We start from the raw sequence: 25235 nt of genomic DNA on the forward strand, positions 1-25235 counted from the left end.
TCGAAGCCACCAGCCATCCACCGCGCCACGCCACGCCACGCCACGCCGTCTCTTCTCATTCCACCCCACTCGACATTTATATTGTCTGCCGGTCGTCTAGGGGTTGGAAAAAAAAAGTGGCCCGCCCTCTCTCTCTCGTCGCCTTGCCGGGTTGAGCAAAAGGATTCCCTTTTTTCCAGTTCGACACCTTCGGTTAATCTTCGCGCCGCGTTAGTTTGGGGTAGGTTTAGGGTTTGGTGGGGAGAACTCTCGTTCCGGCTGCTAAATAGGGGACAGGTTTGTGTTTGTTTCGGCCCTTGTGACCATTATTCGACTTTTATGATTGTTTTTTTTTTTTTTTTATTTTATTTTATATTATTCGATTCAGTTTCCTCTTCGACTTTTATCTCAGCTATGTTAACATCGGTCGTGTCTTGATTTGAGGGAAATAATGTTGTCAAAAGTGTTTTTCTTTCAACTTCTTTCGTTCTAATTTTGGATTATCGTTAAAAGAGAGAAATTTCGAGGGATATCGTTATTTTCCATCGTCCAAAGTGTTGCATCCACGACAAATTCCATTCCTCTCGTTGCCAAACGCTTTCCCCTCCCGAAAAAAGAAAACGAAGAAACTACCATCATTTTCAATATCTCTCTCTCTCTATTTGTACGTTCTCGTGAACACACACGCGCGCGCTAGCAGCTTTATTTCGTGCTTCAATTTCCGTTGGACGCGCGTCACGCTCGACCGGCCACGAAAGCTCTTAAAACACCGGTCGGCCGGCCGGCCGGCTGGGAAGAAGATGGGAAAGAAAATCGGGGCCATCCACCGAAAACTCCTCCTCGTCGAGTTTTCCCAAACGAAAGAGCCGAGCCAGACGTTCATTTAATTATTATCGCCCCTAATGAATCTCATTCTCTCGCCGCCCTTCCCTTCTCCACCCTCCACCTTCGTAATGGATTTCTGCGGCCAACTTCGACAATCTCTTCCTCCAGCTCCCCCCCCCCCCCACCTTCCATTTTCGTTTACACGCCTCCGCCTTTTGTTGCACACTTTCGAATCGCTGTTACGATTCGCGTAAACCCGTGCCTCCACTTCCTGGAAATAAATCTTGGAATATCTACGAAGTTGGAAAGACGGGCCCCACTCTGTTTCTTCTTTTTTTTTCTTCTTCTTCTTCTTCCTTCGATAACGGAAGAATGGTGGGACATGGTCGAGAGTTGAAGAGAGAGTTATGGGAAAATTGATGATCGCGATTGATGATTGGTGGGGAGACGAGGATGTTTGAATGGAGAAAGAGAGGAAGAGAGGTCGCTTGTTTAAATTATAAACAGAGATTCCGTTTTTTCTTGTAAATTTTTTGCTTTTTCTTCGTCGTGATCGAATGTGAATACGTGTGCAATTTGAAGAAAGAGAAAAAAATATAGAATACTTAAAATATTTTTAAAATTGGATATGGATATTTTTATTAGATTTGTGGATCCAATCAAACCTGTGAAGAGGGAAAAAATTATAGGACTTTTAAAAGTTCTTATCAGAAATTTTTTAAAATTGGATATGGATGTTTTTATTATATATTTTTATTATTTTATTATAGATTTGTGATCAGAAATTGAATATGGATATTTCATTAGATTTGTGAATCCAATCAAACCTGTGAAGAGGGAAAAAATTATAGGATTTTTAAAAGTTCTTATCAGAAATTTTTTAAAATTGAATATGGATGTTTTTATTATATATTTTTATTATTTTATTATAGATTTGTGATCAGAAATTTGTTAAAATTGAATATGGATGTTTTATTAGATTTGTAGATCCAATCAAATCTATGTAGAAGGAAAAAGTATAGAATTCTTAAAAGTTCTTATCAGAAATTTATTAAAATTGGATGTTTCATTAGATTTGTGGATTCAATCGAATCTGTCCATTTGCATCTTTCTCAAAATTCAATGTCGTATTAACTTAATCGCCGAAGGATTATTCCACTTAAAGAGAAATGAATAAACGTACGTGTAATTCGAGTAACAACGATCGAACGTTCAAAAGAATCGAAAAAGAAAAAAGAAAAAAGAAAAATTGGCTCCTCCTAATTACGAGGGGGAGCAAAACCTCCTCCAAACTACCTACTTCTTCTTCTCCTCCTCTCGAAATAATGGCGAGTTCTTTTTTTTTTTCTTTTCGCGTACAAGCCACGACAGGGGCAAAAATGAAGGAACCCCGAGGAGTTAAGGGAACGTTAAGAAGCGTGACGTGGCGGATGATGGTCGAACGAGGATAAGGGGGGTTGGACGGGGTCGAAAGAACTCGATTAAACGGGAAGACGTGGCCCAAGGGGTGGCGAAACTTTTTTAAATACTTTCGAACTTCCTAACGATGACAAATTGGACGAATCTCCGCGGAGGCTAGCGAGGTATCGCGACTCTTCTTTCTCCGGCGACCGATTAATTTCGCGTCTCCTCCCCCGCTTAAAACACCCTCCTTGCTCGTCCACCATTTTGTCATGGGTCCACAGAGGCAATTCGGGTTCCCGGGAACGATAAGACGTTTAATTTCTTCGTTTGTCAAATTTTTTAGATAAGTTCGAGGGAAATGCGAAAGATACAGATTTCTTCCTTAATTTATCTATTATCGAATTTAATTATTTAATAATTTCAATTTAATTGTTTGCCAAATTTTATCTAATATTATTTTCATAAAATTATATTAGAATTGGAAAAATTTTAAATTTCACTTTTTAGGAATCGTCCTCTCTTCGAAATTGTCCCGATTTAAAAGTAATGAAACTTAAGAAAACCTAAGACGATCGGTTCGGGTTCCCGGGAATTTTAATTTCTTCGTTTGTCAAATTTCTTTTTTTTTAGATAAGTTCGAGGGAAAATGCGAAAGATACTCCTTCCTTAATTATCGATTATCGAATTTAATTACTTAATAATTTCAATTTAGTTGTTTCGATTACCAAATTTTATCTAATATTATTTTCATAAAATTATATTAGAATTGGAAAAATTTTAAATTTCACTTTTTAGGAATCGTCCTCTCTTCGAAATTATTCCGATTTAAAAGTAATGAAACTTAAGAAAACTTAAAGCGATCGGTTTCTTCCAATCGCTTCGCGATTCGTTTCGAAAATGATACAACTTTTTTTCCCTTTCAAACAGAATCCACGCTCGTGCACGCGTACTACTTTACCGCGTTTCGACTCGATCGCGATAACATCGATACACGCATTATAAATCACTGGCGTAGTAGACCGCTGCTACCGAGTTTAGCGCGAAAATCGATCGATCCGAATTATTGCATCGATGAACGGTCAAGCTTTGCTTCGAACCTTCGGTGGAAAATCATCTTTGATTAAAAAAAAGAAAGAAAGAAAAGAAAAGAAGAAAAAACCGTATTCACGGAGCTTATAGCATGAAGCTTCATAAAGTTCGAGGAGGCAATAACAGAGTGTCGCTGTTGGAACGAGCTATGCAAAAAAAAAAAAAGAAAAGAGAAGGAAAGAGAAGAAAAAAGCGGGGATCCATTATTCGCGACTAATCGCTCATGAATCAATAGGCGGCGATCGGGGCCCGGTGAAACGAAACAATCACGCACGTTCGTTCGGTGGCAGCCAGGCTCTGTGTTCCGAGGGATTAACTCTCACAGATCTGACCTTTCGCTCGTTGCGAACCAGCGTATCTTCCGCGAAAACAAAAACCAGCCTCCCCACACTAACCCTATTCACCGGCTCGTACGTTAGGGGTGTAGGTAGTCGCGTAATAACTTGTGGAATATATATCTATAAAAAAAGAAAAAAAAACAGTATTTTATTCGAGGGAGATGTATCCATCCCCTTTTGTCTATTTTTTTTTTTTTTTTCTAACGATCGAGTTTAACGCAACGTATGATTCTTGGATCGAGGATCGTGCAATGTGATTGGGATGAAAGCGAACAATTTTTCGTCGAAACTTTTGACAAGTAAAATTGTATTGAAAGTAAATCCAGAAGGAATTGTTGTTATGTTAATGAAAATCAGAAAATTTTATTGTTATATAAGATAAAGTGGAGGTTGAAGAATTGTATACGATTTGTACAATCGAGGTTGAAAATTGATGATGGGCAGTTAGGAAGGAGAAATTTTTTTTCGAGTCGAGCAGTTTAGAGAGAGAGGGTGGAATTTCACGTCGTTCACGGGCCACCGCCGCGCGAGATCGTTGCCACGTCGGCCGATTCGAGAAATCGTGATCCGCGAAATCGAACGATCCATCTGGCGATCGTTCGGGCCACAGTTAGTTCCTCGTTCGTTGCTTTCTCCATTCACCGGCGGACCGTTCCTTCTTTTTCGTCGTCCCCTCGTCCTCTTATAACTCGAAGCCACGAACAGAAAATCGAACCGTTCGTTCCTGTTATCGGTTAACTGTAAATTATAATTTAACACGCGGAAAAAAAAACTTTCGCCCGGAGCGGCCCTCTTTCTCCTCCTCCTCCTCGACTCCTACGCGACTCTTTATCTCGCGATCAAGCGCTAATCTCGACGAGTTGTTCGCTCTATACACGGGGTGTTCTCGTTGGATTACCATCGTCTCACGATCCAGACGAAACTAAGATGCGAAGCTGGTTAGATCTTTCGAGCATCCAGATATTTATTATACTGAATTGAAATTTCATCCGTTCAAACGAATATATATATATATTCTATCATTCATCAGCTTTCTCTAATCTCTGCCTAAACAATTCTTCCTATTCCTCCTTCATTCTCAACAAACCTAAAGAATCTTTCTTTTATATAATATATATATATATATATTGGGAAAGGTTTACATTATAATCCGACGAAAGCATGGAAAATCTCGTTCCTCGTGTCGCGTTCGCGTTCGTATTCCCACAGATCGATTAAAACGGGACACCCGTTGTTCGTTTCTTTCAATCCCCCGACACTTCCCCGTTTCCGTCTTTCACGACTGCCAGATGAGATCTCCCGTTTTCTCGTGCTCTTGTCTCTCTCCCCTCCTCTCCCTCTCCTCCCTCCCCGCATATCGAGATGAATCGGCACGGCACGAATCGAACGATCGACGAGGATTTCGTTTCCAACGGGGAGGAGCGGAGTGAAGAGTGAAGGGAGGAGGAGAGAAAGAGGAGGACGGGAAGGGAAACGGGAGAGACCCGCCTAGGATCCGCGATCCTAGGATGTTTCCACGGCCGCGCGCTCGCGCGCTTTTCTGCAGATTCGTATCTCGCGTGCCGGGGACGATATTAATGCGAGGAAATGATTTACCGGGATTCGCCGCCGCCCCGAGGGAAAATTTAATAATCGAGAAAGTCGAGTTGTGAGCAGCTCGATCGAAGATCGCGCGCCGGTAATTGTTTTGGGAATACGGTATCGATCTTTCGAAAGAGAGAGAGAGAATGTATGATTGCGAAATGGAGTTTTTTGTGGATCCACGAGGATATTTCAAAATCGATCGCGATTTTGACAGTTTTTCTTTTAATATAGATAGAGTTTTATTATGCGATAATATTATATAAACGATTCTTTCTTTTTGTTTTTCGATAATCCAATTCTTTGAATTGGAATGGAGTTTCGAAATTTCATGTGAATAGTTAATTGATCGCCTATGAAAAATTCCAACTAATCTCTCGCGTGGAAATAGGAAACACGCGCAAGTAACAATGATATAACTTTCTTTGACACGTTTCTCATCCTGAACCGTTTATTTATTACGGTGAATGATCCAGACGATTCTTGATCGCCTCGATTTATCGATACACTCGTTCAAGGATAATAATAATTCCAAAAATCGAAGTTGTATCGATGCGTTATTAACTTAACTTTCCTCCATAATAAAAAGTTCCATCGTCCGCGAAAAAGAAAGAGAAAGAAGAAAACTCTCGATGCTCGCGATTACTGCTCCCGTTTCTCCAGGCTGCGTCCCGTTCGAGGCGTTATTTCCATCGGCGGCAAAAGAAAAAAAAGGGAACGGGACGAGGAAACGCTGGGTTCTCGAGCGCGGTGGAACAGAGCGGACGCGTGGAAAAAAAAAAAAGAAGCCGGGGATCTGAATACAATCGTGGGACATTAAGGCCGGCCGAGTGCAACATCCGCGCGCGGGCGCGCGGCGTGCGTGGGTGTTGCGTATCGCGATACAGATAGCAAGACGGGGGTGAGGCCATTTAAGGGCATCGAGCGTGCCGCCAAAAACGGATAGAAGGGAAAAGCGGTCTTCTTCGAATCGTAAATCTCATTCTCGTAATGGCCGACCGTTTCTCTACCGTTTCTACGACTGTTTACAACGCTACGTCGTTATTTTTCGTCGAAACATTTGGAAAAATCGTACCTCTCTCGCTTATATTTCTTTCCAATTTTCAATTATCGTTACAGCCTTCTCAACTACACGTAGTCATTTCGATCCCAATCGTGTATATTATACTTTTCGAGGCGAAAACGACACGTAGAAGGGGAATAATGGGAGCGAAAAGAGGCAGGTATGGCAAGTTCGTCACGATTGGTGGAACGGCTTAATCTCTCTTCCTCTCTCTCCAGCCATAGGTAATAAAGCTGAAGTAATATGAAAAGCTCGGAGTAACGTGAGTGGATGTATCGGGAATAATCGTGGATGCTCGAAGCTTCGAGTGGAGAGTAAGAGAGAGAGAGCGTGCAAGGGAGTTTCTGAATAGAGGCAGTGGCAGGGATCGTAGATACGCCATGCTCGAGCGCGCGATTCGACGAACGGGATGCTCCTTTGTCTTTCGTTACGCTCGAAGCCACCCTCTTCTCCATCCCCCGCGGTCGGCAATGCGCGGCTGTGGCGCGGCGCGGGCGCGAGAAAGGGGCCGGCTCGTGGCTGATTCAGACAATTATTGTCGATTCGTGGCTGGAAATCCATCCAGCCGACGCAAGCAGCTTTTTTCCATCCGCGGCCAGAGAGAAACGGCTCGATCTCTCTGCCCACTAAAACCCTCCCTCCCTCTTCTTTTCTTTCGCCGGCTAACGCACGCCCGTCTCCTTCATTCGTGCCGTTTTTAGAATTATCGGAGCCGAGCCACCCTCTCGAAGCCAGGCTCTTCGGAAGGTGGAGGGTGTTAATAATTGGAATTGGATCCAAGGGGGAGGATACTCGAGCGATTTATCTTAGCACAGGCGTATGGAGGAGTAAGCAAAAATTAGCCGCCTCGGAGAGGGTTTGGTTTACGATTGAAGGGGTTGGATCGATCGAGGGTGGCGGTGATAGTGGAGGAGGAACGAGAATAAAGGGTTTTAAACATCCCTGCGACGATTGGATTCGTTTGGAAAGGTTTGATCTCGAAGAATCATCGTCGAAAATATCTCTTATAAATCTTTCATGAATTCGTCAGATATTTTATAATTCCTCCTCCTTTCGTGTTGTCAACCAAAATCTTCGTTTCCATCTTTCTTTACAACCGAGTGATTCCTAATCATCGTTAAATTGAAAAATTTAATCTCGAATCCCCGATTTTCATCTAAAAATGATGGAAAATATCACAATATTCGAATCGAAATTCGGATCCAAAGGAAGTTCACCCTTTTCGACTCCTTCGAGGATGAAGGATACGAACCGGTGGCGGGACACCCCCCTATTCCTCCGTAACTTTAGAGGCCAGGCTCGGGGATCGGTAACAGGGTGGCGGGTGGTCGACTCGCTCCACTTGACGCGGCTCTAATTTCCGATAGGGCGCGTGACTCGAATCCACGATGCGGGACACGTGCGCGCCACGAACTTTGAGCACGCCTCCCCTTATTCTTCTTATTTCCGAACCTTCTTATCCTCCGGTTCCGGGGCACGGGTGACGTCGTGATTTATCACAGATATTCCGTGCATTTGGGTGGTCGATCGGGATAAATCCTTACCCCCCTCCCTCGGATAATTAGAACTCGTTCTAGACTCGTTTTCGTTAATATAATAACGCGGTGTTATTACTCGATTTAAGATAATCTTATTTCGACGAGTAATTCGATCGTTCGGTTCCTTTTTCTTTCTTTCTTTCTTTTTTTTAAATTTTAAGCGACGATTTACAACGTTATTATTCGAAAGAGTGGCGCAGGATGATTTAATGCGATCTCGAAAAATGTTTGTCGACAGATCTCTTCTTCGTCCTTTCTTACCCTTCTCTCTCTCTCCTTCTTTCTTCCTCCTCTCCGCGTAATATCAATCGTTGGGTAATTATTCCAACGAGCGGTTCCAACGATGTACATATATAGTATATAATTAAGAGTTGATCGAAGATGAAAGAACGCGATGAAACGATAACTAGAATTTTAGAATTCGTGCCAAATTTGATCGATATATCATTTTACGCACAAGGGCAAGCCTATCATTACGACCGATAAAATTTCAAAATCCTTTGAATTATTTATCGACGAGTTTGTAAACCGTGCTAACCGTGCATCTCTCTTTTCTGTTCCAGGTAAGTCAATGCTACACCACGACAATCAATTTCTACTCCTCCTCGTCACATATCCCTTTACACTCCTCGAGGGAACAAGTGAGTATTCCTCGCATCGAATTTATACTTTCTTTGAATTCGATTCAACGCATTTCTTTTATCTTTTTCGCTCTCAAACTTTCCATCGATCGATCGATCTCGCTCTGCGCGACGATCCAAAAAAAAAAAGAAAAAGAAAAAGAAAAGAAACAATGGCAAGCGTGGCGGAAATGAGAAGTGGCGGTTTTCCAAGAAGGTTGGTGGAAAAAGTCGGCGGACAGGACAGCGGCGGCTCCATCGTTCTTCACCAAAGGGAAACCCGCTCGCTCGCCTTAAGAAATCGCTCGATTCCTCTTATCACCATAGAGCAGGAATCCTTATGGCGCGCTCGATCATAGGCGGGGAGGGAAGACCGGGCAGACAGTCGAAGCGATTTGTAACGGCAGCGGAGGAGCGTGTGCGATGCTCGATTGGGAGGAGGAGGACAGGGTTGACGGCGACGATGTTCGATTTATCAGCGGCTTTCTCGCGATGAAAATAATAGCGGAATATAACTGGTGGAAAATAGAAAAATGAAGGCGCGCGCGGAACGAGATCTATCTCTCGTTTCTTTCACGTGTTGTTGCGGCAGAATTATCTTTCGTGGTGATACTTCAATACGTTTGATTTTATTCTAGTTTAATTCCGTGTTGCGGACGATTTGTGTAGAAATATTTTTTTTTTTCTTTAGAAAATAATTTAAAAATCGAAGCAACTATGAAACCATTTCACATACTTCCTGATAATAAAGAAACAAAGAGCTAAGAAACCTCTATCTTCATGGAATCAGGATAAGTGAAGAATTTAGAAAGAAAGAATACATAAAGAATACGAAAAAATAAAAAGAATAAAAAAAAAGAAAAGGAAAATGGAGAAAGCGAAAGCGGTGAGAACGAGAGAAGCCCGAAGAGGAAGATGGTGCGGCGGCGAACAGGAGCGTCCAGGTTGAGGAGACCTTGGCGCGAAAGAAGGGGGCGGAGGTGGGAAGCGGGGGTGGAGAGGACTAGGGGAGAGTAGAAGCCGGGTAGTACCACCCAGGAACCACCGACGCCGCCGCCCACTCGTGTGGAAAAATGATAGCAGCGTACTGACTGAGTGCCCGTGCTTCTGCCCTCCCCTCGGCCCCCTTTGAAGCCCCTACGGGGGTGGTTTCGAGGGGGTTGGCGGGGGTTGGCTCCCGCTACGTGGGTGGAGAAACGCGGGGGATGGCGGCGCGAGAGAGGGAGACGAGATGCCTGCTCCCGATTCCCTTATCGCCGCGGCACAGTTGTGTGTGCCTTTATGAAGATCTGTCAAACTCTCCCTCCCTCTCTCTTTCTCGCTCTCTCGCTTTCCCTCTCCACCTCTCCCTCCTTCTCTCTCTTTCCCTCGGCTGCTCTGCCGCGGGTGTTGCGGACCTAGGTGTAATGACGTATCGTGTATCTAGCGCACGTCGAAGCCAAACGCCGTTTCTCCAACCTCCTCCCCCCTCTTCTTTCACTTATCTCGCGGCCAAGTTTTTCCTGCTTTATTTCGCTGCCCACCCGCGGGTGTCTGTCTGTGCTTTGCAGACCGGTCTAGGTATGCCGCGTACTTTCTTTTTTTTTAAACCTGTTTTTTTTTATGTTTGGATCTTTTCTTCGATTTTACGAGATATACGAGATGTAATAAACTCGAGTATAAGGATTTAAGATTTTTTTTTAGATTTGATGGTGGCTAGATAGAATAGATAATTTGAGAAAGAAAATTCTCGGTTCTTTTAACACCATTTTTATTGGTTTTATTGTCGTGATATTGTTTCTCATCTTGCCAGTTTAGGTTTAAATCTAGATCGTTTTATTTAACAAATTGATATGGAGGAAGGGAATCGTATCGTTGAACGAGGGAGGAGTTCTTCATCAAGCAACATTCGTTGAAGAGATTCACGATTGAGAAGCGTGTTTATCTTGGTAGAATCGGATTTTGGGCGAGGGCTAGGAGCAGCTAGCTTGAGGAAGGGGGGCGCGTTGGATGAAGGAATCCAAGACGGTTCGAAGTATCGCAGATTAGGCGGTTAGACTCGAGAAGCTGTTGGCAGAAGTTGGCATTATCTGCGTTCGGATTCATTGATTCCAGAAGTAACGTCGCAGAAGGAGGAGCGGGAGACGGTGAAGTTGCCGCCATTACGGAGGGGGGGGGGGCCCGTTATCTGAGCATTTGAATGAAATTGCGATGTCCTACGACGTGTGATATCGCCACTCTACTTTCAGCCAGCCAGTTACCGTTATCCCGACACTTCTCACGGGATAATTCATCGAGTACAGTTGCCGAAGATCCGGGCACGCGATTAATTTCGCGGTTTCAGGGATAAAGAAATTCCGATTCGAAGGCGTACGCTATCTCGTTTAATCTTCGACATTTAATCGAGCAATAACCTATGAATTTGAGTAACGATTAATTATTTCAAGGATAAAACTGGGAAAAAATTAAAAAAAATGAAAATTTCACTGATAGAATTGGCGCTTAATCGGAAAACTAAACTCTTGACCTTCCTCTTCTTCACAATTTCCAAGCAAATCTCCAAAACTTGATGCCTAAAAACGTTAAACCCCCCGAACAATTCATTAAACCTGACCAAAGTGGCAAAGGGAACAAGCAGTTGTATAATATAATCAACCACGAAGAAACGAGATCTCCCTCCGCGTAAAATTCCCCTTCTCTCTCCATTCTTAAAAAACCTCTTCGCATCGAACGCGTTGATTCCTGACCAGGGATCGAGAAAGGTCCTTCTCTCGCCGGTAATCCCCTTCAGGGTCGGGGATTTCACGATCGCTAATGAGATTCCAAGTGTCAAAACTCTTGGACCGTGTCTGGAACACAGAGAGAGAGAGAGGGGATACACTCACACACATATATAAGACGTGGCCACCAAATAACGGATCGTGGCGATTAGATGGTGCCGATAAAAGTGTCCCGAGGTGGGCTCGAAGGTATAGGAAACAGGTATACAGGTATACAGATCTCTTCTCTCCTCGCCTTCCTTCTCCTCGTCACTCTTCTCTTCGGCTTGACTTATACACACATATATACATATGTATCTACACTTACACGTTCTCTGAAGAACGAAGAGAGAGATGGAGAGAGAGAGAGAAGGATAGTAATGGAGAAAGGATACGGACGAGGAGAGCGAGAGAGAGGTGGAGGGGAGCGGATGAAGGACAGAGAAGAAGGGGTAGAGGTGACGGTGGAGGGGAGGAAGTGGCGGAGGACGAGGGCAGAAAAGATAAAGAGAGGACTAAAGAGCGGAGATTAGCGCTAATGCACCATCGAGGGAATGGGATGGTATGGGGGCGAGGTCCATCGTATCTCTCATATTTCAGACCCCCGTGACGTCCTCCGAGATACCGAATCATTCCCACCTAGAGTCGACCGTGTATTTTTAGACGGTCTCTTTTTCTTTTCGCTCCCGACTCCTTCCGACTACACGCGGAATCGTGGGGAGAGAGGGAGAGAGAGGGAGGGGGAGAGGTCTTCCTGCTCTTCCCCGCGCGGACCGCGAGCGAGTTCGATGGATGGTTTGTAACGTAAGTGGACTGTTTTTGTGGGTGGATTTTTTTGCGAGGCGGTGCAAGTTTCTGTATAGGGTTGTTTTGATACGACGAAACGGAGAGGAGAAAAAAAAAGGAGAGAAAGAAATAAAGAGAGAGAGAGGGAAAGGAAAGGTCGATGGTTTACGTCTAGACTGAGAATGTTTATGCAAAATACGCAATTTTTACGAAACGATGGAAAATGAAGAAATGAGAAAGTTTTGGAGTTTTGCATACTTTTTTTTTTTTAATATTTTGCAGGTATCTGGTGGTTTTGATTTTTGTCTATTCTATTTTGTACGTATTTCAAATCTGTACGTGTTTTCGATCCGTGTATATTTTATTCCATTTCGTGCTGTTTTAATCGGATTTCCTTTTATATAAATATATTTCTTAAAACTCGCAAAGTATAATCAACGATCCACACTTCCATTACGTATCATACATTTAATACTTTTAAAACTTGATCTTAACGATCGTAACACCCGATTCGATTCGATTCGATTCGATTCGTTTTAAAACGAAGAAGGATGAAAAAGAGGATGGAAGAAAGTTTTAAACTGGATTGACGAAACACCCAATTTCCCCGTAACATAATAATAACAAGCGGGACGGGTTTCGGTCGAAAATGGAATTCCGAGTTTCGCAAGTGGGAGCCGCGTGCACTTTTCGCTCGAGCCTAATTGCGAGCGCGGTTAGGCGTTCGATCGGCGGTTCTCGAACGCTATCCGCCGATAAATAGCGGCGCTGTGTTGAAAAGAGCGGTGGAACGTAAATCGGAGGTTAACGTTTGTCCCGACGTTAACCTTTTCCGCGTGAGGCGTCGACACCTGAGATAAGGAACGTCTGTTAAGGGTACATGGATCCGAGTCTAATAAGCTTCTCTCGGTTTCTGCGAGATAAATATCGGCGGAGCGCGAGCACACGGTATTCCGTGCAACCGGCGCGAGTGATTTACAAGGATTCGGGCCCACACATCGGGCCCGATCGTTGGGAAAATTATCACGCGGGCAAAAATTGCCAGCCTTTACTCCCGACGTCGTCCACAGACTTTCGATAGGTTAGTCACGTCGATTTCAGAATTATCTTACGAGAAGGATAAATATCGTATACATTGCGAGCAGCAGAGATTCTTTTTTCTTTTTTTTTTTCGATCCGTTCGTTTTATTAACCGAATTTCTTTTAAAATCTTTTTAAAAAGAAAATTAACAAAAGATGATCTTTGGATATTTTTATATCGAATTATAGATCGGAATATTTTTAGATAGATTTTCCTTTTTTCTTTTTCGAAATTTTAAATAAATGTATACTTTTTTTTTTTTTTAACTTAAAGTTTCAATTCGAAGGATATAATGAGAGGAATTGGTGGAATTCTCTCTGGTTTCCCCGTCCTTTTAATCGATCTTTTTTTTTTCTTCTTCTTCTTCAAACGTGGCAATTCGGTATCGATAGCTCGAGGACGCGTGTATTTACGATTCTCTTGGAAACGTTGGAAATATCATGGAGGCAAGATGTCCGCGTTCACCGAGAGAGCTTGTAAATCGTCTCTTGTAACGCGTTCGCAAATTAACGACGCTTTCAGCGAATCGTTATCCGCTCCGGCTGTCGGCACTATGTTTTATAGCATTATAAACTTCGGCCGTGCATTATCGCGAAACGTTCGATATCTTTGTACTTTGTATTTCTCAATCAATCGCTCGGCAAAACGAGCCGACGATTTTTCGGTAAACAATTCTTTCCACCGTGTGTGTATTTTGCCTATTTTCTCGCCGTATTTCATCCGCTCGCCTTTCCGTTTCCAATTCCGTTTCCAATCTAATCCAATCCAACTTCGCGAACAATTTAGACATCTTGAAATAAAGATAAATCGTAAACAACGCATTTCTCCATGAAAATGATTATTTTCAATCCCTTCTTCTCAGTAATCATCGATTCTATCTCGATAAATCTTCGCTCGATTACTCAATACTTTTCTTAAAAAAGTTGGAACATAATTCAGGAAAAGATAAAAAGATCAACTCGCAACGTAAATGGTCCTCTACCCATCCATTCCTAATCCTCCAGTTAACAAACCCATTACATCCACCAGGATTCCCAAAAATCGATCGACAAACCCTCCCATCCCTTCTCTAATATCGTGTGTAAGAGAGAGAGAGAGAAAAAAATAATATCGTGTCGCTCGTTCACGCGCTTACACCACGTTGCATCCATTCCCATCCAGACGAACGAGAATGAAATTCAGAGTACAACAGAGGCATCGAAGGGGAGGGGGGATGATGGTGGAAACGAAGCAGAGTCTCTCGGTCCGGCCAGAGCGTCGGCAGCCGATCCACGGTATCGGATAACATCGAATATTTTTTCCGAACGAATGTTAGCAAACGCTTTGAAAAAAGAGAGAGAGAGAGAGACGGTTCACGAAGTCGGAAAAGGAGGAAAGATAGGGGGAGAATAAGGGGTGGAGGAGGTTTAAAAAGGCCTGGACCGAAGTTTTCGACAATAACCGGCGGCGGGTAGCCCGTTATTGAATTTTTATTGGCGACGACGAGTCAATTTGCGATTAAACCCACCCCTTGTTGTTGCTCTTCCGCGCGCCACCGCCCCGACACGAGTTCGACAGCTCGTTTAAAGAAGAGACACCTCGTTTTACCTCGTTTTTTCCTCTCTTTCTTTTTTTTTCCCCATCCCTTTCTTCTTTTTCCCTGCAATTGAACGAGGATGGACGAAGAATCCGCTCGAGAGAAACTTCTTAAAGGGATGTTGAGAAACGGAATAATAAGATTCGATGGGATTTCTCGTTGAAAACAATAATTATTGTGTCTATCAATCAATCTAATCCCAGTCGTCGGATGATCCTACTAAGATCGTTTCTTTTTCTTCGACGAAGTAACTTTCAATTCATTGTTGGATTTGGACCAATAATAATTCGAACGTCAACGAGGATGGATTCTCGTTATTACACCTTTGCTCGAGGAAGGGAATCGTTCTCTCCTCTTTCCAAAGACTTCTCGCTCGATATATATATGTATCTTGAGAATCTTATTGCCCGGACTCGAGAAACGGTCGAGAAAGTGGTCGTTGACGAGCGAACGACGTCCTGTCACGTGTTCGAGGAGCTAGCTGGTGTATCCTTTCGAGGAGGAAGGAGGAAGGCTCGTTCGAGAAGCGGAAGCACCACGTGTGGATTTAATGGATTCCTCGCGTACGATACTTAACCGGTTGTTACGCAAGAGGAGCGGTCCTCACCTGTCATCGCGAAGGGTGGCCGCTTGTCTACAGGGTGGGAACGAAATTCCGATCGCTTCGAACTTAGAGAAGAGAATCTTCCGTTCGTTTTCTTATCGAGGAAAAATTAGGGCAATAATTATTTATTGAAGAAACGAGTGCTCGCCATTGTTCGTCCATTGAAATTGGCTTTCGCTTCTCAGCTGTCGTAGCGAAGGGTGGTGGTTTACACGTGTAAAGGATAGATGGAGGAGCCTCGTCGACCGGCTGACGCGATCGACTACCGGTGCTAGATCACTCTTGACTTGGGATTTCCGGTTGTTTTTCTTTTGTAAAAGAATCGTCCTCGTTTCTCTTAATTTTTTAAAACCATTTCCAATCGAACAATATTTAATAACGATACAATTTTATAACTTCTTTTCAAATTTGAATCACAGACAGACAGGAACAATTTCTTTCCTATTATTATTATTAATAAGGAAACAGTTAATTAGTTGTTCATTATTGAAAAATAATTTAGAGATATTTGTATCGCAATCTGTTTTTGACAACCTCGCGTTCGAAACAACGCATTCGGTGTAATAACAAATGCCTATCTAATCGTATCTGAATTTTTTACTTTTAAATTATTTCAAAAATTAAAATTCATAAACACTTGTCCAACAAGCGAACATAGATAAACAGTTTTCTTGTTACATCTCTCGAATCCTACTTCTCAAAATACATAGAATCCTAGAATCAATTCTACAATATATAGTATAAATATATTCGTCAAAAAGTATTCCAGCGTTTCCCCTTTCGAAGAACTTTTCGTCCCGGGACGCGGTTCTCGAGGTTCTGCTCGGTCGCCGTAAAAGGCGATCCGTCCGCTCGAAGCGTTTTCGAGGCGTTCCGCTCCGCGTTAATGGCTTAATGGCGAGTCGATGTCCGAGGGAGAAGGGCAACATTTCACTGGCTGGGCCGGCCAATAACCCAGGTAATAGGACAATTACACGCTCGCCTTGCGAATGCGCGCACCAACCAACCCCCCTTTTCATAGATACGTTTCGCGCTAAGACGACCGATATCGCGAAACGAGAGCCGATAACGAAAAGCCGGCTCTCTTTATCTTATCACGCGGAAATCTTTTCGCTCGTTTCGCCCCGCGTCCCGCTTATACTTGTTCCTTTTTTTTTTTTTTCCTTTTCGCGTTTCTTCTTCTGTTCTACCACTTCTGTCTTCCGGAGAATGCTCGAATCCCATCGTACCACCTCCCTGACGGACAGTGGATCCATTTATTCGCAAATGCCAAGGCCGAGGGAAAGATGGACGATCGGGAGGCCTGGCTCTCGAGGTCGCTCGAGGAATATATGGATCATCGGCAAAATGAAAAAAATATTCGAGGATGAATAATCTTTCTTTTCCTTTTTCGATTATCGTCGATTCTTAATTTCTCGATCCTCGAATCTTTGAAAATAAATTTGTTAGAGATGTATTTTTTTTTTCTTTTTAAGGAAAGGAAATATCGAATGTTTGAGTCGAAAATTTTGAAAATTTTTTTTGAAAAGACACGTGATTTCTATGAGAATGATCGATGAAACGTTAGGAATAAAAATAAGATGATAAGATGGATTAATTATGGAAAGAAAGATATTTCGTTAAAACTCATGTAGGAACTAATTACACGAACGTAAGAAACTATTTCACGTTTATATCGTCGGAAATTATCAAACGTGTTCTATCGCGCGGTGGGCAAAATTAATGGTGGAAATAGACGATTACGAGCGGAAGCAAAAGTCTCGAAAGGATGGATTGCTAGATCCTTGATCACCGGCCGCTCTCCAAACCGAAACTCCAAAGAGTTCTCGAGATAGCGGGGGTGATTCCCGGGGGTTGATCGGCGATTTGTCAAAGTCGTTCCGCCGTGACCGGTCCAGGAAGACGACGACAATGCTTCCCGGCCTCCGATATTTAATGTTTCTGCGTCCCACCAAAAACCTCGTCATTCTTCCTATTTCCCGTATCGTGCGAGGATAAATCCATATCTTTTCTTCGTCTCCAAATTTAATTAACTCAATACACCATAAATTTCTCTCCTATGTTTCAGAACTACGTGTTTTCACCTCTATCAAATTTCTCCTTCCAAATTATTCGTCGATTAATGAAATTTTAAAAAATTCCAAATCTCGCAATATCAATTCAATACTTGACGATCAAAATCATCGTCGTGATCGAAAGGAACGTGAAAATCCTTGGTTCGCTTCGCTTGCTGGGCGCGTTTCGGGGTCAATTAAGGGTGCGCGGCGGTGGGGCGCGGAGATATCCGGGGCGGCCGCTTCGTCATCGTCCGGCCGTGCCCTGCGGTGGGCGGCCGGGACGGTGAAAAAGAGCCGGACACTTTTTATCGTGGCCCGCAATTATGATTAGCTCCCGGTGGAGGCGTCGCGTTTGCGGCACGGCGATTAGGGCAGGGAGTTCGCCTCGTCAAAACCGCCCCGCGGAACAAATGGTCGCGCGCGATCCACCCCTCTCTCTCTCCCTTTCCCTCTCTCTCTCGAAGAGAAGCCGCAGAACACCTCTCCTTCTCCCTCTCTCCCCTCTCGAGCGACCGGACAGTGCGACCGGTTGGGGACGAGATGAAGGGAGAGGAGGAGGAGGAGGAGGAGGAGGGTGGCGTGAGATTACGCAAATGAGAAATGACCATCAGGCTATCGGGAGAACTTCGGTGTCGGCTGGCTCTCGGCGTTTTGCGACATCTGCGACCGAGGATATACACGTCAGGACCACTATCGCGGGGGTTGGTCGCTGCAGCTTTTTTAACGCTGAAACACACGGTGAAGCACACCTGAAGCGCACGCAGTGTCTAGGGATTTTTCTGGGGAGGTGGAAAAAAGGATGGAGCGAATAATTTATTTTTCTTTTCTTTCTTTCTTTCTTTTTGCGCTTTTACACTTTTGTCGAGAAATTTTAAATCTGAAGGGAAGGAAATAATATGGTTTCAATAATAATTTGGATATAAATCGTGGAAACGAACGAATATCTGAAGTATTTATTAAGTAGTTGATCGGGAAATTTTTCTCTTCAATACGAATAGAAAAAGTTAAGATAGGAGTCAAGTGTGATTAAAAACATACGTGAGAAATTCTTCAATCGGAATATTATCACGATATATCGCCATACATATAAATCAACGCGATTGGTAACGAGGCGTGCTCGAATCGAATTATTCGAAGCCCTTCGGGAATCGAGGATGGCCGAGCGAGTAGTAGCGGTTGCAGATAAAAGGACGCGAAAGATGGTCGAGGAGAGAGAGAGAATCTCTATCTCTCGTCTAGACTCGAGAAGAAGCCGTTCCTGGATTTTCTCCCTCGGGACCCTCCATGCATACCCTTCCCCCTCCTCTCCCTCTCAGGGAAGAGAGAATCTTACGAGACAGTGAGACCACTGTGTCGGATCTGTCTCTCCCTTCCTCGCCGCCTCCGGAGGATCTTAACGAATAAGATAACACGGCGCCACGAACTTCTCTCTCTCTCTCCTTCCTTCCTTCCTTCGATCGGACAACGGCGCAACGGTCACCGACACCGACACCGTCGATGATCCATCCTCCGTTCAGACGTCTCGATTACGCGGAATCTCTTGTCCCTTGCCCGCTTTTTCGCGTCGTCCTCCTCCTCCTATTAAATTTCCCTCTCGTCGTTCCCTTCCCTCCCGAAGGGTTCACCGAATCGCGAATATATATATATATATATACACACATTATCGGCGCCAGACCGATCTTTACGACGTGTTAAGTATACCATTGATGAGCGAAAGGGGTGGATGTTAATAATACCCATTTCATCCGGGCGACGTGTATGGACTCGAGGATGGAGCGAGAAGTGGCCGCCTCTCCTTAGGGCTCTTTGTCCGGCTCTTTGGGGTGCGTTATCCGTTGCCATGATTTCTTACGGATACGTAATTGGCAAAAGATACGGTAGATCCCTCTTCAATGTCTCTCTTTGTTATCGGGATTTTTTGATAAACGAATCTGCGCGTGTAATAGTATAAATAACACAATTTCTAAGAACGAAATCGTGGATTAATTTTTTCTTCTTCTTCTTCTTCTTCCACGCTCTATTATTATTCGAGAATATTTCTTTCATCTCGATCGAATCGTTTCTGAAACCGATATCCATCCTTCGTAATAAATATACCATCTATCTATCTTGCGATTATTATTATTATTATCGTGTCAATTTTTCCAAAGAAAATTCATTCGATTTACAAGCAACGGTCACGATTTACGTTTTTTAAATCCGGCTCGCGCGTATATTAGCGAAACATTTAAAAAGCCAATTAACTGGTAGTCAAAAGTGACCGCGACGGGCCGCGAAGTCGTAAATCACTGGGAGCGGGTCTAATTAAAAAAGAAAACCGCGAGAGAAAGAGAGAGAGGGAGGGGAGGGCGGAGTAGAAGGTTCTGACTGGTTTCCCGCCGTTCGTGGAACTCGAGCAAGGCCTCGGACCGACGATAATTTATTGGCAGGTAATTAGCGATCGTGCGAACGATAATTGTCCGCAATTTCGCAATCCCCGTGAACCGAGGCGAGCCAATAATATCGCCGGTAGCCCGAGCACCAAGCGTTTTGCGTAACGCGTCGATCCGAGAGAAAATCCGAGAGGTGACGAATGCCTCTCGACGCCGAGATTCGATGTGGGTGGCGGAGCTGAGGGGAAAAAACGGGGAAAGGGAGAGGAGATAATCGAAAATCGCGCAGTAATTTCAAAGAGATGAATTATACGATTATACGTTCTTTAATTTCGAAGATTATTTTATTGCTTGAAAGATAAAACGAATCTTTACTCGAGAATCCATTCTTTATGAAAATTTTTTGATGATCCTGCGTATAAAGATTCCAAAGATTCCACGTTTTATCCAACGTTTATTTCTAAATTTTAGAAACGATCTTTCTTAAATTCGAAAAAAAAAGAAACAGCGTTGAGTAATCGAAACATCTACTATTCTTCCTCTGTTTTCAAACCTCTTCCTTCGATTGCCACGAGGAAAAAATTTCCATACCTTTAAACCACTATTGATCCTAAGATCGAAACGCGTATCGTCACGTGGCACGTCGCACACGATTTAAAACGAGGGTCCAGTTCGAATCGCGCGGCTCGCATATACAAAAACCGCTTAACTTGCCGCTTTATCGCCGTATATCATCATCGACAAAGGGATAAAGCGATAACGAAGAAACAACGTTACCTTTCTTTCCGAGGAAGCTTCTCGGAACCGTGCAACGTTTGTGTACGTTGTGTAAAATCTAATCGCGAGAGGAAAGGAAAGGAAAGGAAAGGAAACGATCCCGATGGCCCGATATCCACGGTGGAGAAAACGATGCTCCTCCATCGACGAGACAAAGAGCGCGGTTATTAGATATACAGTCATACCCCTACGTGTCTTTACCGATCGTCCTTATCGTTATCGCCATTAGTCACGGAGCCCGTGTTACCGGTATCGGGCTAATGTTATCGTTATCCGTTATCTGGCCGCGCTATCGGCGAAGTTCAAGCCTCGGTGACGTCAGTGACAGGAGGGGTGACGTTCCGGTTCCCCCGAGTCCGCCAGTGACGCGATTATAAAATACTCGGCCTTTTTTCTTCCTTTCTCTCTTTTTTCTTTCTTTCTTTCTTTCTTTCTTTTCTTCGAACCGAGTCTCCCGCAATTTGCGCGAGATACTTGCGGGTTGATTCGATTTCGTACAATGGGATGGTTGTTCGATGACGCGATCCGAGAAGGAGGAGGAGGAGGGAGATTTTTCAAGTGTTTCGAGTGGACGTTGCGAACGCGAGCAATAGGAATTCGTAGGAATTCGAGTTGTATATGTAATGCGCTCGATCTTTCGAGTATCGTTTCCACGAACTTTTCCTTTTCGTTCGAGAAAAAAAGAAGAGACGAAAAGAATTAATATGTCTCGAGATTTAATGAAACGCGCTTCCTCTGAAAAAATATATCTATAACTCGATGATACAACACGTTAGATGGGAGGACGTGATTCAGGAAATTGTGGAAACGATCCTCCCTATCCCAGAAAACGGCGTTCCGGTTGCTTTCCTTTCCCTTTGGCGGAGGCGCGCGCGAGAGGGAACGTTTGCCCGGTATTATCGTGAGGCGGCAGAGAAGCGGGCGAGAGAAAGAGGGTGAAAGGGAGAGAGGGAGAAGAGAGGCCTGCGGAGGAGCCCCGGTCGGGAGAGGAAACGAGAGAGAGAGAGAGAGGCCGGGGAGTGATAACAGGTAGCCATTGCCATGGGTGCCTCGACGCCGCTTGGAAACCAGTGATAGCGCTTCACCGCAACGGCGAGCATCTCCGCTCTTCTCCTCTTGCGGTCTCGTCTTATCCTCCTCCGTTTTAAACCCGTCCAACGGAGACCGTTTCCGCCTCGCCGACGTTTAACGGCGAAACGAACGAGGAGGAACCTTTCTTCTTCGATTGTTCTCTCTGTTGCGACAATTTTTTCTTTCCTATCCAAGATCGATGGAGATTTGACGCGAGATCAGTGAAACTCGTCAAAAGAGCCGTGAGGGGAAAGTGTCGAGTGGGGGATTGTTCCAAAGTGATCGTTTCCAAAGACGATTGAATTATTCAGAATCATCGAGACAGTTATTTCTACCGTAAGATACAAAGATGCGACTGTACAATCTAAACTCCAAAATCTTCTCCTTCCTTCGAACTCATCCGTTCCATCCGCTTCTCCCTTAATCCTCATCCAAAAAATCCCTTCCATTCATATATCATTCCTCAACCGTGTGATCCTTGCTTTGTCGTCGAAGTCTCGATTACCCTTATCGAGGAAAGGAAGAGAGAGAGGGGAGGGAGACGGTTATCGGGGATGGGGAATCCGTGAGGAAAATTCGCGAGCGAAAGCTGGGGCGCGCGCAATTAGCCGGCGGTTTTCCGGGGCTCGGGTTTCACCGCGGCCCGGTCGTGCCACGCGTTGCGCGTGTGCGCGATCGATAAGATGCCGATCGTGGCGGCTTATCGGCCGCCCGTTGCCCGATAAGAGTAGGTCCCGGAGCTGTCGGAGCGAGCGCGGCCGGGCCGCGATACGCGGATTATCCGCGCGGCTCGTTTATTCCCGCGCCCGCCGCTACAACGACGACAATCGGCCTACTACCACCGACTCTGTCTCCTCTTCTTCCCCTCCCTCCCTCGAATCTACACCATTGTGTCGCGCACCTATATATATCGCACACGTATATACATTTTACATATACACGTAATATATCGTCGAGGGGGTCGAGCGAAAGGGATTGAAAAGGGATCTCTTCGAGCTGGCCAATGGAGGAGTTTCCACGCTGTTGTACGCGCGCTTATGGGGGGAACGTGTGAAGATGGTGAAGATTGTCTCCACGAGTGTTTCTTTTTTTTTTTTTTTAGTGAATGTTGAAAAATAACGAGTGTATTTCGATAACCGAGGCTTGGAGAGGGCGCGAAAATAATAGTCACTCCTTTGTGTAATACTTATGGAACGAGATCGAGAAGTAAGAATCGATGATCGTCGATTTTTCTCCCCTTCCTTTTCCCCTCCACGTCTATGTGAATGGTAGCCGACGAAACACGTAACTGGGAAATGGTCGGTGCTCGGATAAAGGTGGGAAACACGCGCGGCAACGATCGCGCGATACGATCGATGTTTGCAATGCGATCGATCGGCTCGCGATAGAACGAATCGCAATCAGGCACGGCGATCGCGATCGCGATAACGGGCTCGGTTGACGAGCCTCGTGCCGATAACGCAACGCCGATATCTCTCGGATCGGATCGGATCTGATCGATCGATCGATCGGTTCGATTCGATCCGATCGATCGATCCGCCTTGGAAATTCAAAGGGGGGGAGGGAAACGCTGTGCGCCCGTGTTTCGTTGCGCCGCCCGTTCTGAGTCACGCGAAATTGCGCCGCGTGGAGATTGAATATAGTGGACTCATTGTGCGGGTGACGATCGAGGAAAACGGAATGTCACGATTCGCGCGTGAACGAATACCATCACCGCGTCGAATTGGATCACAGCGTCGATCGTGTGCGATCGGTTGGTGAGGATAGAGAGAGAGAGGGAGAGAGGATAGAGGGAGAGACGAAGGGGGAATCCTGGTTGCGATGAGCATATTGCTGTGGAGGCAACGGAGGGCAGGTCAACTTAGGGCCGTAGAAGCCATCCTCTCGTTGACAGGTAAGTGTTATTACTCTATCGAGGAAGATAAATTTCGAAACAAGAAAGATTTTGGTAGGAAAATTATAGAAGTTAAAGTGGATTAAAGTTTGAAAAAGAAATGAGTTATGCGCGAGTTACGAAAAAGTTTGCGCGAATAGAGAGGGAATCGATTTGGACGGATTTTTCTTTTGGTTTGAGAAAGATTCGTTGGATTATATTTTTATACGACACTGCGCGTGGAAAACGCACACCCATAAAAACAGAGAAATCCCGATTCCGTTCCCGGCTATCACTCTATCTTCGTAACGACGTTATCTCGTGTACACTTCGAAATTTCCCACTCAATTATGTTCCTATACGCGATCAAACGCTATAAACGATCGATTTAAAATTAAAAAACGATCTTTATTATAATATATCGTGATCTGGAAAATTACGACAACGATTCCGGCGGAGCTGAAATTACCGGATTAATTGATCGGTTTATTCCAAAAAAAAAAAAAAAATTACGTACAAATTATTTCCGCGTGATGAAAACCAATAACACGAAAATCTTTTATTTGCATTCTTTTATTTTATTATTCACAAATCAAGCTTAGATTATTATCTTTCCTCGATCTTTCTTCTCGAACGATTACTCTCTTCTGAAAAAGATCGGAAAAGGGAAAAGAGGACAAGAAAAATTTTATTTCTAAACAAATCCCTTACAAACTAATCGCTACATCTAAGATAATTCTATATTTCCATCTTCGCGCTGTTTTCCAAACGAAAAAACAGGATCTCAACGATCCCTCCAATTCGATCCTCGAATCGTCTCGATCGTCTCGCGATTTCACGTTCGGTTGGGCCGATTCGAAAGAGGGGGAGGGAAGGAAAGGAGGGAGTGATCGAAAGCACATGCGAACGAGGAGAAAGAAAGAAAGAGAGAAAAAAAGGAGAAGTTTCGTCGAACGTTGTTGGTCTCGCAGCCTCGGAGCGTTAATGGGAGGAGTTCATTAAGATCGCGCGATTACCGGCTTATCGCGGCTAAGCGAGGCTCGTTATTTTGCCGTGACGTCACTTCCTCCCCGTGTCGCCGACATCGTCGTCCGTTGCCTCTCTTTCCGTGCTTCCACCTTTCCGCCCGACCTCTTTTGTTCCCCGAATTCGAGCTTGCGCCTCGTTTCCTCCTTCCAGCATCGTTAGTCGATCACTCCTTTCCTCCTCCTCTCCTCTTTGAAAAAGAAAATAAGCGGTTTGATTTCGTTCCTCAAACTTTCTTCTTCTTCTTTAATTTCTATGGAATTTAATATAATTTTTAGTTCTTCGTATTTTTTTCGAGTTAAAAAAGAAGAATAAAAGAAGGATTTTATGGATTTCGATTTCGAACAAATTTTCAATAATAACGATCGGTAAAGTTCTTCTTTACTGTTCTGAAATTCAGAATCGTTGATTCCCGGGAAGATTCTTTTCCTTATTAAATTAACCCTTGTTCAGTGGAATAAAAAAATCATTCTCGAAAGAAAAAAAGATACGAAAGAGCGATTACGCGAGCTTAGATGGTAATCGCCGGTCGTTGGAGCGATCATTGGCTTCGGTAATCGGTGGCTACGATCGAAATAACGATCTTATTGTCGAGTTAGCGATAAGCTTGATAAATCGTCTAGACAATGATTAGCGGCGAACCAGTCGAGGGATCCAGATCGATCCTGGTCATCGATCGATATATATATATACATATATATCGTGACCTCGGTTATCTATGCTTGGACTTTGTTCCATCTTTCTTGTTTGTTGATTTCCCCCCTATCTTGGAAACTTTGGCTACCGTGTACCCACACCGCCGCGACGCTCTCGTAGCAATAGTAGTAGTAATAGTAG

General features: G+C 44.2%; 1 protein-coding gene across 15 annotated transcripts in view; it reads left to right on the top strand.

Moving 5' to 3' along the window:
- The window catches only part of LOC100577801 (zinc finger protein ush), a 175280-nt gene that overhangs the window by 99510 nt on the left and 50535 nt on the right, over positions 1–25235 (top strand). For 11 of the 15 annotated variants that reach the window (XM_016914823.2, XM_006566358.3, XM_026443831.1 and 8 more), the window contains one exon: positions 8381–8458. The exons of 3 other annotated variants lie outside the window; for them this stretch is intronic. In XM_016914823.2, coding sequence (XP_016770312.2) covers positions 8381–8458 — 78 coding nt within the window. Of the gene's footprint in view, positions 1–8380; positions 8459–22122; positions 23394–25235 lie in introns of those variants that run through there. One more of the 15 variants, XM_006566361.3, reaches the window with a different exon arrangement.

Source organism: Apis mellifera, linkage group LG11 (genome assembly GCF_003254395.2).
Source record: "Apis mellifera strain DH4 linkage group LG11, Amel_HAv3.1, whole genome shotgun sequence".
NCBI lineage: Eukaryota > Metazoa > Arthropoda > Insecta > Hymenoptera > Apidae > Apis > Apis mellifera.